This window comes from Pongo abelii, chromosome 1 (assembly GCF_028885655.2).
Source record: "Pongo abelii isolate AG06213 chromosome 1, NHGRI_mPonAbe1-v2.0_pri, whole genome shotgun sequence".
Lineage (NCBI taxonomy): Eukaryota > Metazoa > Chordata > Mammalia > Primates > Hominidae > Pongo > Pongo abelii.
This window is the reverse complement of record NC_071985.2, coordinates 157,270,431-157,283,523: the sequence shown is the minus strand read 5'-3', so window position 1 is coordinate 157,283,523 and position 13,093 is coordinate 157,270,431. Positions and strand designations below refer to the sequence as shown.

Genomic DNA, 13,093 nt, shown 5'->3' with positions numbered 1-13,093 from the left:
TTTTGTATTTTTAGTATAGATGGGGTTTCACTATGTTGGCCAGGCTGGTCTCGATCTGCCCGCCTCAGCCTCCCAAAGTGCTGGGATTACAGGTGTGAGCCGCTGGGCCCGGCCTTGTGCTATGTATTTTAAATATATTTTCTAGCCGGGCGCAGCGGCTCACGCCTGTAATCCCAGCACTTTGGGAGGCTGCGGCGGGTGGATCACGAGGTCAGGAGATCGAGACCGTCCTGGCTAACACGGTGAAACCCCGTTTCTACTAAACATACAAAAATTAGCCGGGCATGGTGGTGGGCGCCTGTAGTCCCAACTACTCGGGAGGCTGAGGCAGGAGAATGCCATGAATCCAGGAGGCAGAGCTTGCAGTGAGCCGAGATCAGGCCACTGCACTCCAGCCTGGGCGACAGAGTGAGACTCCGTCTCAAAAAAGAAATATATATATATATATATATATATAAAATTTTTTTTTTTCTAATTCTCTCAGTAACCCTTTCTTGGGTAGTGTTATCTCTTTTAAGGATCAAGAAACTGAAGCTCAGAGGTATTAAATGATTTGTCCAAGGCCACACAATTTATAAGTCACAGATCCAGGATCCTATTTTATGCTTTTTTTTTTTTTTGGGTGGGAGACAAAGTCTTGCTCTGTTGTCCAGGCTGAAGTACAGTGGCATGATCTGGGCTCACTGAAACCCGCACCTCCTGTGTTCAAGTGATTCTCCTGCCTCAGCCTCCTGAGTTGCTGGAACTACAGGCACACACCACCACACCCAGCAAATTTTGGTATTTTTAGTATAGATGAGGTTCCTTTATGTTGGCTGGGCTGGTGTTGAACTCCTGGCCTCAAGTGATCTGCTTGCCTCCGCCTCCCAAAGTGCTAGGATTACAGGCCTGAACCACTGCGCCTGGCCTATGTTATACTCTTAATTCTTGTTACTTCCCATGTCCTCTCGAGTATCAGATAATTTTAGTACTATAAAGAGTCGTGTCTTCCATGAATTTCCAGGGTAATTCTTAACTCTTACCCCTTCAAATATTGATGCTCCCCCATTATCTGTATTCTCTCCTGCAACTCACTATGAGTTGTATAGTGAACCTCCTATTTCTTTCTTTTTTTTTTTATTTTTTGAGACAGGGTCTTGGTTGCCAAAATGTGAGTGCAATGTTGCAGTCATGGCTCATTGCAGCCTCTCGGTATCAAGCAATCCTCCCACCTCAGCCTCCTAAATAACTGGAACTATAGGGGCACACCACCATGCCTGCCTAATTTTTTTATTTTTGTAGTGATAGGGTATCACTGTGTTGCCCAGGCTGGTCTCAAACACCTGAGCTCAAGCAATCTTTCCACCTCAGGCCCCCATGAGCCTCCTATTCCTATCTCCATTTGTCAGTGGTTCTCAAACTATCTGTGGTGAAAGACCAGTTTGTTTTAATTTCCAGTTAATGTGGACCATTATTTTTGTAAAATATAAGAATGTCACAACAATGTTAAATTGCTGTAAAAGTTTCTAAATGCTTATTCTCATCTTCTGTACCATCAACCAGTAACAGTTTGTGAATCAGCACTGTGGACAAACTTGGATCAGCACTGCTCTGTGTCCCTTAACCTTAGTTTCATAATTTATCTTTCTGCACTGTATTCTAGATAATTTTTTCAGATCTGCTTTCTAGTTCTTTTATCTTGTGCCTAGTCTATTTAATCTATCTGTTGATTTTTTATTAATGACTACTTTTCATTTCCAGAAGTTATATTTGGTTTTTTCCATTATACCTTCTTTTCAACATCGTACCGCCTTTTCCTTTTTTGTCATTAATCGTGTAAACATTCTTCATTTATAATCAATTTCAGATTTTTTTGTTATCTTCAATTCTTAGGGTGCTAATCTTTCAAGGTGTATTGTGTCTCCTAACTCTCTTATGGTCAATTATTTTGCTTTTATTTTTTATTTGTAAACAACTTACCTGCAGGAGGTACTATATTTCTCAGAGCATTATGGAAGCATTTTAGAAATTGGCTTTTGTACTTTTTTGGCACTTTTGTTAGGTACTCCAGAGATTTCACCATTCTAAGAGCTGTTATTTTACATTAATTTCTTGACTTGGGGAATCCTGTATCACAGAGCTCGTACATTGATCTCACACATTAAGAAACTCCCTACATTCCAGTCTGGGCAACAGTGTGAGACCCTGTCTCAAAACAACAACAATAACAAAAGTCCTTTTTTTTCTTGTTCTTTTTTTAACCCTCCTGGGCAAGAGATCAGCTTCTTTGTGGCCCTCCTATCCTGATGAGCCCAGACTTTTAATTGCACCTTTGGAAAGCAAAGCTTTTACATGCAGGGAGTCTCAGTTTTACCCCTTAGATTGTTCATGCTCACATCGAAATCTCCTGTTCTTATGTGTTTCTTAAAACTCTGGTTCCTATCCTGCTGAGCCCAAATCTGAGTCTGATTTTTTTTTTTCCTCCATGTTATCTCTTCTCCTCAGGATTTAAATTCCTTTTTAGAGGCACTTAGAGATTTCTGTTTCTTTCCTATGAGTTTTTTTTTTTTTCTTAACCAAGTATTTCTTTGTTAACTCCTTCATGTTGCCAGGGCTGTACATTTTACTAAATGTTAGTTTATCTTTTTCATAAACAAATTTCAACCTAATGCTTTTCAGTGAAGATCTGTCATCGTCTTCCAGGTCCTCCTTACCCAAGTATCTGATGATAACTGTATTTTTGGCTTTCAACTCAATATAGAATCTTCTCCTTTTATGTTCTTTTTCTTATAAATTCTAAAGATTTTTTTTCTTATTAAATATTGAAAAATCTTAGTTTTTCCTTACTGCTTAGCTCAAAATACAGTCTTTTATCATTTGATTTCTGCTGAAGATTTGCTTCTCTTTTAAGCACTCTGCAAAATGCTGATAGCTTCTTTTTTTTTTTTTTTTTTTTTTTTTGAGACAGGGTCTCACTCTATTGCCCAGGCTGGAGTGCAATGGTGTGATCTCAGCTCATTGCAAACTCTGCTTCCTGGCTTAAGTGATCCTCCTACCTTAGCCTCCTGAGTAGCTGGGACTATAGGCGTAAGCCACCATGCTCAGCTTTTTTTTTTTTTTTTTTTTTTTTTTTTTTTTTTTTTTGTAGAAATGGGTTTTTGCCATGTTACCTAGGCTGGTCTCGAACTCCTGAGCTTGAGTAATCCACCCATCTTGGTCTCCCAAAGTGCTGGGATTACAGGCATGAGTGACTGCGCCTGGCCTAGTTTTGCATTTTTAATTAATAGGTACAGTGATATGACACCATAATTCCTTGTCACTCCTTTGCTAGTTGTCTCCCAACCCATTTGTGTGCCCTTTGAAACTTCAGTTTTTTGTTTTTGTTTTTTTTTTTTGAGACGGAGTCTTACTCTGTTGCCCAGGCTGGAGTGCAGTGGTGCGATCTCTGCTCCCTGCAACCTCTGCCCCCGGGGTTCAAGTGATTTTCCTGCCTCAGCCTCCTGAGTAGCTGGGATTACAGGCACCTGCCACCACACCCGGCTAATTTTCTTTTGTACTTTTAGTAGAGATGGGGTTTCACCATCTTGGCCAGGCTGGTCTTAAACTGCTGACCTTGTGATCCACCCACCTCGGCCTCCCAGTGTTGGGATTAGAGGCGTGAGCCACCATGTCCAGCCACTTCAGTCTTTCAGTCTGTGTACTCTTATATATAGCATTATGAATAAAAAGGGTCAGGTTATTCTTGGAATCCACAGTTAAATAATTGTTTAGCCATTTCATGTGTGGTATTAGAAAATATACAATGATCTGCCCGAGGGTTCCAAGATGGCTGAATAGGAACAACTTCAGTCTATAGGTCCCAGCGTGAGTGACGCAGAAGACGGGTGATTTCTGCATTTCCAGCTGAGGTACTGGGTTCATCTCACTGGGGTTTGTCGTACAGTGGGTGCAGCCCACAGAGCATGAGCCGAAGCAGGGCGGGTCATCACCTCACCCAGAAAGCGCAAGGGGTCAGGGAATTCCCTTTCCTAGCTAAGGGAAACCGTGACAGACGGTACCTGGAAAACTGTGACACTCCCACCCTAATACTGCGCTTTTCCAACAGTCTTAGCAAACGACACACCAGGAGATTATATCCCTCGCCTGGCTTGGAGGGTCCCACAGCCACAGAACCTCGCTCACTGCTAGCACAGCAGTCTGAGATCAAACTACAAGGCGGCAGCAAGGCTGAGGGAGGGTCATTGCCATTGCTGAGGCTTGAGTAGGTAAACAAAGTGGCCGGGAAGCTCGAACTAGGTGGAGCCCACCGCAGCTCAAGGAGGCCTGCCTGTTGCTGTAGACTCCCCTCTGGGGGCAGGGCATAGCTGAACAAAAGGCAGCAGAAACTTCTGCAGACTTAAACCTCCCTGTCTGACAGCTTTGAAGAGAGTAGTGGTCCTCCCAGCATGGAGTTTGAGATCTGAGAACAGACAGACTGCCTCCTCAAGTGGGTCCCTGACCCCTGAGTAGCCTAACTGGGAGAGACCTCCTAGTAGGGGCTGATTGACACCTCATACGGCCAGGTGCCCCTCTGAGACGAAGCTTCCGGAGGAACGATCAGGCAGCAACATTTGCCATTCTGCAATATTTGCAGTTATGCAGCCTCCGCTGGTGATACCCAGGCAAACAGGGTCGGGAGTGGACCTCCAGCAAACTCCAACAGACCTGCAGCTGAGGGTCCTGACTGATAGAAGGAAAACTAACAAACAGAAAGGACATCCACACCAAAACCCCATCTGTACGTCACCATCATCAAAGACCAAAGGTAGATAAAACCCACAAAGATGGGGAGAAACCAGAGCAGAAAAGCTGAAAATTCTAAAAATCAGAGCGCCTCTTCTCCTCCAAAGGAACGCAGCTCCTCACCAGCAACGGAAGAAAGTTGGATGGAGAATGATTTTGACGAGTTGGGAGAAGAAGGCTTCAGACAATTGGTAATAACAAACTTCTCCGAGCTAAAGGAGGATACTGGCAAACCGAATCCAGCAGCTCATCAGAAAGCTTATCCACCACGATCAAGTTGGCTTTCTCCCTGGGATGCAAGGCTGGTTCAACATACCTTGAATCAATAAATGTAATCCATCACATACAGAACCAATGACAAAAACTCATGATTATCTCAATAGATGCAGAAAAGGCCTTCAGCAAAATTCAACAGCTCTTCATGCTAAAAACTCTCAATAAACTAGTATTGATGGAATGTATCTCAAAATAATAGCTATTTATGACAAACCCACAGCCAATATCATACTGAATGGCAAAAACTGGAAGCATTCCCTTTGAAAACTGGCACAAGACAGGGATACCTTCTCTCACCACTCCTATTCAACATAGTGTTGGAAGTTCTGGCCAGGGTAATCAGGCAAGGGAAGGAAATAAAGGGTATTCAATTAGGAAAAGAGGAAGTCAAATTGTCCCTGTTTACAGATGTCATGATTGTTTATTTAGAAAACCCCATCATCTCATCCCAAAATCTCCTTAAGCAGATAAGCAACTTCAGCAAAGTCTCTGGATACAAAATCAGTGTGCAAAAATCACAAGCATTCCTATACACCAACAACAGACATACAGAGAGCCAAATCATGAGTGAACTCCCATTCACAATGGGATACCTATACCATTCACAATAAAATACCTAGGAATCCAACTTACAAGGGATGTGAAGGGATGTGAAGGACCTCTTCAAGGAGAACCACAAACCACTGCTCAACAAAATAAAAGAGGACACAAACAAATGGAAGAACATTCCATGCTCATGGATAGGAAGAATCAATATTGTGAAAACTGCCATACCGCCCAAGGTAATTTATAGATTCAGTGCCATCCCCTTCGTGCTACCAATGACTTTCTTCACAGAACTGGAAAAAACTACTTTAAAGTCCATATGGAACCAAAAAAGAGCTCACATTGCCCAGACAATCCTATGCCAAAGAACAAAGCTGGAGGCATCATGCTACCTGACTTCAAACTGTACTACAAGGCTACAGTAACAAAAACAGCATGGTACTGGTACCAAAACAGATATGTAGACCAATGGAACAGAATAGAGCCCTCGGAAATAATACCACACGTCTACAACCATCTGATCTTTGACAAACCTGACAAACACAAGAAATGGGGAAAGGATTCCCTATTTAATAAATGGTGCTGGGAAAACTGGCTAGCCATATGTAGAAAGCTGAAACTGGATCCCTTCCTTACACCTTATACAAAAATTAGTTCAAGGTGGATTAAAGACTTAAATGTTAGACCTAAAACCATAAGAACCCTAGAAGAAAACCTAGGCATTACCATTCAGGCCAAAGGCATGGGCAAGGACTTCATGACTAAAACACCAAAAGCAATGGCAACAAAAGCCAAAATAGACAATTGGGATCTAGTTAAACTAAAGAGCTTGTGCACAGCAAAAGAAACTACCATCAGAGTGAACAGGCAACCTACAGAATGGGAGAAAATTTTTACAGTCTACCCATCTGACAAAGGGCTAATATCTAGAATCTACAAAGAACTCAAACAAATGTACAAGAAAAAATCAACCCTATCAAAAAGTGGGCGAAGGATATGAACAGACACTTCTCAAAAGAAGATATTTATGCATCCAACAGACACATGAAAAAATGCTCATCATCACTGGCCATCAGAGAAATGCAAATGAAAACCACAATGAGATACCATCTCATATCATTTAGAATGGCAGTCATTAAAAAGTCAGGAAACAACAGGTGCTGGAGAGGATGTGGAGAAATAGGAATACTTTTACACTGTTGGTGGGACTGTAAACTAGTTCAACCATTGTGGAAGACAGTGTGGCGATTCCTCAGGGATCTAGAACTAGAAATACCATTTGACCCAGCCATCCCATTACTGGGTATGTACCCAAAGGATTATAAATCAAGCTGCTATAAAGACTTCTATGAGCAAAGATGTAGGAGGACACACCAAGCAACTGACACTAGCTGGGTATCCTCCAACTTAGTTCTGACACTACCTACCCAGAGATAGCATCAGATCCCACTGGCTTAGTCTCACAAGACTGCCCCTTCTTTTCCCCTAGTTGCAAGTCCTGGCCTCCAGAACTTCTGGCTGACTGGCTTCAAGTTGGGGTTCCCATGACCTCATCTGTGAATTCCAGTAATTTGCTAAAGCAGCTCACAGAACTCAGGGAAACACATTTACCAGTTTATTAGGAAGGATATCTAATTTTTTAACTTGTTTTTTTAATTATTATTTTTTTCATACAGAGTCTCACTCTTGTTGCCCAGGCTGGAGTGCAATGGCATAATCTCAGCTCACTGCAACCTCTGCCTCCTGGATTCAATTGATTCTCCTGCCTCAGCCTCCCAAGTAGCTGGGATTATAGGTACCTGCCACCATGCCTGGCTTTTTTTTTTTTTTTTTTTTTTTTTTTTTTTAAGTAGAGACAGGGTTTCACCATGTTGGCCAAGCTGGTCTCAAACTCCTGACCTCAGGTGATCCACCCACCTTGGCCTCCCAAAGTGCTGGGATTACAGGTGTAAGCCACCACGCCCAGCCAGGAAGGATATTTTAAAGGATACAGAGGAAGAGATGTGCAGGGTAAGGTATGAGAGAAGATGCATATGCCTTCCATGCCCTCCCTGGGAATCTCACCCTGTAGGAACCTCTGGAAGCTCTCCAAACCCTGTCCTCTTGAGAGGTGAAGCCAGCTTGACTTCCGGAGTCGAGTGGGGACTTGGTAGACTTGTCTGTCTAGCTAGAGGATTGTAAACACACCAATCAGCACTCTGTAAAAATGCACCAATCAGCACTCTCTGTCTAGCTAAAGGATTGTAAACACACCAATCAGCGCTCTGTGTCTAGCTAGAGTATTGTAAACACACCAATCAGCACTCTAAAAATGCACCAATCAGCTCTCTGTGTCTAGCTAAAGGATTGTAAATGCACCAATCAGCAGTCTGTAAAACAGACCAACCAGCACTCTGTAAAATGGACCAATCAGCACTCTGTAAAATGGACCAATCAGCAGGATGTGGGTGGGGACAAATAAGGGAATAAAAGCTGGCCACCCCAGCCTGCAGTGGCAACCCTCTTCGGTCCCTTTCCACGCTGTGGAAGCTTTGTTCTTTTGCTCTTCACAATAAATCTTGCTGCTGCTTACTCTTTGGATCCACACCACCTTTAAGAGCTGTAACACTCGCCACGAAGGTCCGCAGCTTCATTCTTGAAGTCAGCAAGGCCACGAACCCACTGGAAGGAAGAAACTCCGGACACATCTAAAGGAACAAACTCCAGACACACCATATTTAAGAGCTGTAACACTCACTGCGAAGGTCTGCGGCTTCATTCTTGAAGTCAGCAAGACCAAGAACCCACTGGAAGGAACCAACTCTGGACACACTCTTGGGTGTTCATGGAGGCTTCATTACGTAGGCATGATCAATTAAACCATTGGTCATTGATGATTTAACTTGACTTTTAGCTCCTCTCCCCTCCCTGGATGTTGTAGGGGTGGGGCTGAAAGTCCCAACCCTCTAATCCTGCCATCGTCTTTCCAGTGACCAGCACCACGCTGAACCTATCAGACAAAAGACAGCACTTTGGAGATCCCAAGGAATTTAGGAGTTGTATGCCAGGAAACAGGAACATATTTCCATCCTATAACATATCTTGGCCATATAACTACTCATAGAGCACTTACTATCCCTTATTGAAAGTATTTGTTTTATGTTTTCTATTTAATTCTGAGTCTCTAAGTCTAAGAAGCATCTTTTAGTTGTTGTTTCCTTTGTCTTGGTATCTGATACAGTGCCACATTATTTTTCTTTTTCTATGGCAACTGTCTTTTTTTTTTTTTTTTTTTTTTTTTTGAGACAGAGCTTTGCTTTTGTTCCCCAGGCTGGAGTGCCGTGGTGTGATCTTGGCTCACCATAACCTCCACCTCCCAGGTTTAAGTGATTCTTCTGCCTCAGCCTCCTGAGTAGCTCGTATTACAAGCATGCGCCACCATGCCTGGCTAATTTTGTATGTTTAGTAGAGACGGGGTTTCTCCATGTTGGTCAGGCTGGTCTCAAACTCCCAAACTCAGGTGATCCGCCCGCCTTGGCCTCTCAAAGTGCTGGGATTACAGGTGTAAGCCACTGCGCCCAGCCAGCAAATTTCTTTTAGAAAGTCCTAGCAGAGGCTGGGCATGGTGAATCACACCTGTAATTCTAGCATTTTGGGAGGCCGAGGCGGGTGGATCACTTGAGTCCAGGAGTTTGAGAACAGCCTGGGCAACATAGGGAGGCACCTCATCTCTATTCAAAAAAAAAAAGAAAAGAAAAAAAAGAGGCCGGGTGTGGTGGCTCACGCCTGTAATCCTAGCACTTTGGGAGGCTGAGGCGGGTGGATCACCTGCGATCAGGAGTTTGAGACCAGCCTGGCCAACATGGTGAAACCCTGTCTCTACTAAAAATACAAAAAAAAAAAAAAAAAAAAAAAAAAAAACCTGGCGTGGTGGCACACGCCCAGCTACTCAGGAAGCTGAGGCAGGAAAATCACTTGAACATGGGGGGCGGAAGTTGCAGTGAGTCGATATCGTACCACTTCACTCTAGCCTGGGCAAAAGAGTGAAACTCCGTCTCAGAAAAAAAAAAAAGGAAAGTCCCAGCTACTTTGGGGGCTGAGGCGGGAGGGTCATTGAGGCTGCAGTGATCTGAGATCATGCCGTTGCATTCCAGCCTGGAAAACAAAGTGAGACCCTGTCTCAAAAACAAAAACAAAAAAATTAGGCAAACTGAAATTGAAGGACATTTTACATAAAATAACCAATCAACGTTCTTCAGAAGTGCAAAGACATGAAAGATAAGGAAGGATTGAAGAATTATAATAGCCTGGGGAAGAATAAGAAGAAATAACTAAATTCAATGTATAATGATGGAAAAAGAACATTAGTAGAAAACTTGACCAGATTTGAGTAAGGCTTATAGTTTAGTTAATACTATACCAGTATTTAAGAAGAAATAACTAAATTAAATGTGTAATGGTGAAACAGAAAAAGAACATTAGAAAACTTGACCAGATTTGAGTAAGACTTATAGTTTAGTTGTTAATACTATACCAGTGTTAATGTCCTGTTCTCGATCATGGCACTATGGTTTGGTAATATGTTAACATTAGAGGAAGCTGGGTGTAACTTCTATAAACCTAAAATTAGTTAATGAAAAGTTTAAAAGATAAAAAATAAAAAGGTCAGGCACAGTGGCTCATGCCTGTAATCTCAGCACTTTGAGAGGCCTAAGTAGGAGGACTGCTTGAGGCCAGGAGTTGCAGACCAGCCTGGGCAACATAGCAAGACCCCGTCACTATAAAAATAAAAAAGCCCTAGGAAAAAACTTTTAAGTTTTCTCAATAAATATCCTTTAACTCTTTTCTTTTTAATTCTAGCACCAAGCGATATCATTTATGCTGGCTGAAATGGCAATGAAAGTTGAACTAGCTAGAATGGGTTACCAGAGAGCAGCTTGGGAGGTTGATTCTGGTCGTCGAAATACCTATTATGCTTCTATTGCAAAGGCATTTGCTGGAGATATTGCAAATCAGTTAGCTACTGATGCTGTGCAGATACTTGGAGGCAATGGATTTAATACAGAATATCCTGTAGAAAAACTAATGAGGGATGCCAAGATCTATCAGGTAAGGTTAAAGATGATTTTTTTGGTTTGCAAGGAGAGAGAATATTCATAAATGACAACGTGGATTTCTGATTATTTAGAAATTTTATGTTCCTAGTAGCAATAAATGACTGTCATATATGGCTGTGAGCCAGTTTTTGGAATTAATTAATAGAAAGAAGAATGTTATTTGTGATTAAGTATAAGTCTGAAGAGAGAATAGGCTGAAAAAAATGGTACAGACGTGTATTATGTTTGGATTAGATTTCTTTGAGTTTTAACAGATTAGCTAATTGTAACCCAAACTTTTCTCTCCAAAAAGCATGCATGTCATTTAAAATTAATTATTTTGATTTGAATCTTGCCTGACAACTATTTAATTTATTGTAACTATACTTGGAGTCAAAAACCAACATCAGGAGACAGTGATGTAGATTAATTCCAAATTAAATTGGTAGTAAAAAAAACTTAGGAGGAATTCAGTAAAGGGAAATATAAATGTGCATGTTCTGTACATGTGGCTTAAGTAATTAATAATTACCACATTCTTGCTCCTCAGTATCTCTTCCCTTGCTCCCCCTATACCTAGCAAATTATTTGACTCATCCAGTCATTGGAAATATTGAGTTCAAATCAAAATGCTAGAGTGAGAAGGAATGTTAGACATAGTGCAGCCTCTCCATGTAGACGTGAAAAAGCTGAGGTCTAGAATTTGTGCCTTATCCAAAGTCACAGGTTTATGTGGTGATACTCTTCCTCTCCTAGAGCCTTTAATTATAATTATTGCTATTATTATCATCAACCGCTTAGCTTTTCTCTGCCATCTGAGAAGATGAACTAACGAATGGCTAAAGTTAGAAGTTTAGAATGTAAATAAGATCTGACTCTTGAAATGAAATCCTTGTAGCATCTGTTTCTTTAGCAACTCTGTTCCATAGGCAGTGGGAGAAAAAAAAAAAAATTAAGAGTAAGAATAAAAGACTGAAGGAGACAGCTACCTTAGAACAGTTCAGAAAATTTGGACAAATATTTTGGCCACATTAAACTTTAGTTTTCCCAAACTTTCTGAAATGTAAATATCTTTTCTTTTTTTATGTTTTGAAAAACATAAAAACTCTTCTCCAAAATTTTGATAAATGGCTTTTTATAATAACTTAAACCAATCTTTAGAGAACTCCATATTTTCAGACTTTCACAAAATCAGGTTTTGGAATCTGTAGAGGCTAGAGACCCTATATATGGTTTGATTTGGTTTTATATTACAACACAGCTTTTACTACTGTCTAAAATGTTGAATAAATCGAAGTATTTATGTACTGAAGATATTTAACCTACACTTATATTTTTCTTGCAGATTTATGAAGGTACTTCACAAATTCAAAGACTTATTGTAGCCCGTGAACACATTGGCAAGTATAAAAATTAAAAAAATTACTGTAGAAACTTGAATAACTAGAACACAAGCCACTGTTTCAGCTCCAGAAAAGAGAAAGGGCTTTAACGTTTTTTCCAGTGAAAATAAAAATAAATCCTCTTATATTAAATGTAAGCAAGTGCTTACTATAGTAGTTTATACTTTTGCTTAATTCTGTTATGTCTCTTAAGCAGGTTTGGTTTTTATTAAAATGATATGTTTTCTTTAGTACCACTTTACTTGAATTACATTAACCTAGAAAAGTACACATGTTATTTTGATCTCTTAAGATTAATGTAGCAGAAATTTCTTGGAATTTTATTTTTGTAATGACAGAAAAGTGGGCTTAGAAAGTATTCAAGATGTTACAAAATTTACATTTAGAAAATATTGTAGTATTTGAATACTATCAACTTGACAGTGACTTTGTAGACTTAATGGTATTATTAAAGTTCTTTTTACTGCAGTTTGGAAAGCATTTGTGAAACTTTCTGTTTGGCACAGAAACAGTCAAAATTTTGACATTCATATTCTCCTATTTTACAGCTACAAGAACTTTCTTGAAAATCTTGTTTAATTCTGAGCCCATATTTCACTTACCTTATTTAAAATAATAAAGCTTGCCTTAAATTATTTTTATATGACTGTTGGTCTCTAGGTAGCCTTTGGTCTATTGTACACAATCTCATTTCATATGTTTGCATTTTGGCAAAGAACTTAATAAAATTGTTCAGTGCTTATTATCATATCTTTCTGTATTTTTTCCAGGAAATTTCATTACTTCGTGTAATGTATATTTCTTGTATTTACTATGATGAAAAAAGTCGTCTTTTGAATTGAATAAAGTTACCTGTTCATTTTTTATTAGATTATATTTTTAAAGACCTCAGAAAATATAAATATGAAATAATATAAGAACCCAAATCTCTGAATTTAATATTTCTTTGTAATTCTAAATATCAAATACTGCTAAACTGTGTTATACTAAATGGAGTGCTTTCTGACATCACATCTCATTCGCCAGTTCTCT

General features: G+C 40.2%; 1 protein-coding gene across 6 annotated transcripts in view; it reads left to right on the top strand.

Moving 5' to 3' along the window:
* ACADM (acyl-CoA dehydrogenase medium chain) overlaps positions 1 to 12,809 on the top strand; it is a 41,227-nt gene extending 28,418 nt beyond the window's left edge. For all 6 annotated transcript variants that reach the window (XM_009248888.4, XM_024245449.3, XM_024245437.3 and 3 more), the window contains 2 exons: positions 10,423 to 10,671; positions 12,004 to 12,809. In XM_009248888.4, the coding sequence (XP_009247163.2) occupies positions 10,423 to 10,671; positions 12,004 to 12,075 (321 nt within the window). In that variant the 3' untranslated portion in view covers positions 12,076 to 12,809. The remainder of the gene's footprint in view (positions 1 to 10,422; positions 10,672 to 12,003) is intronic.
* The last annotated feature ends 284 nt before the right edge of the window (positions 12,810 to 13,093 follow it).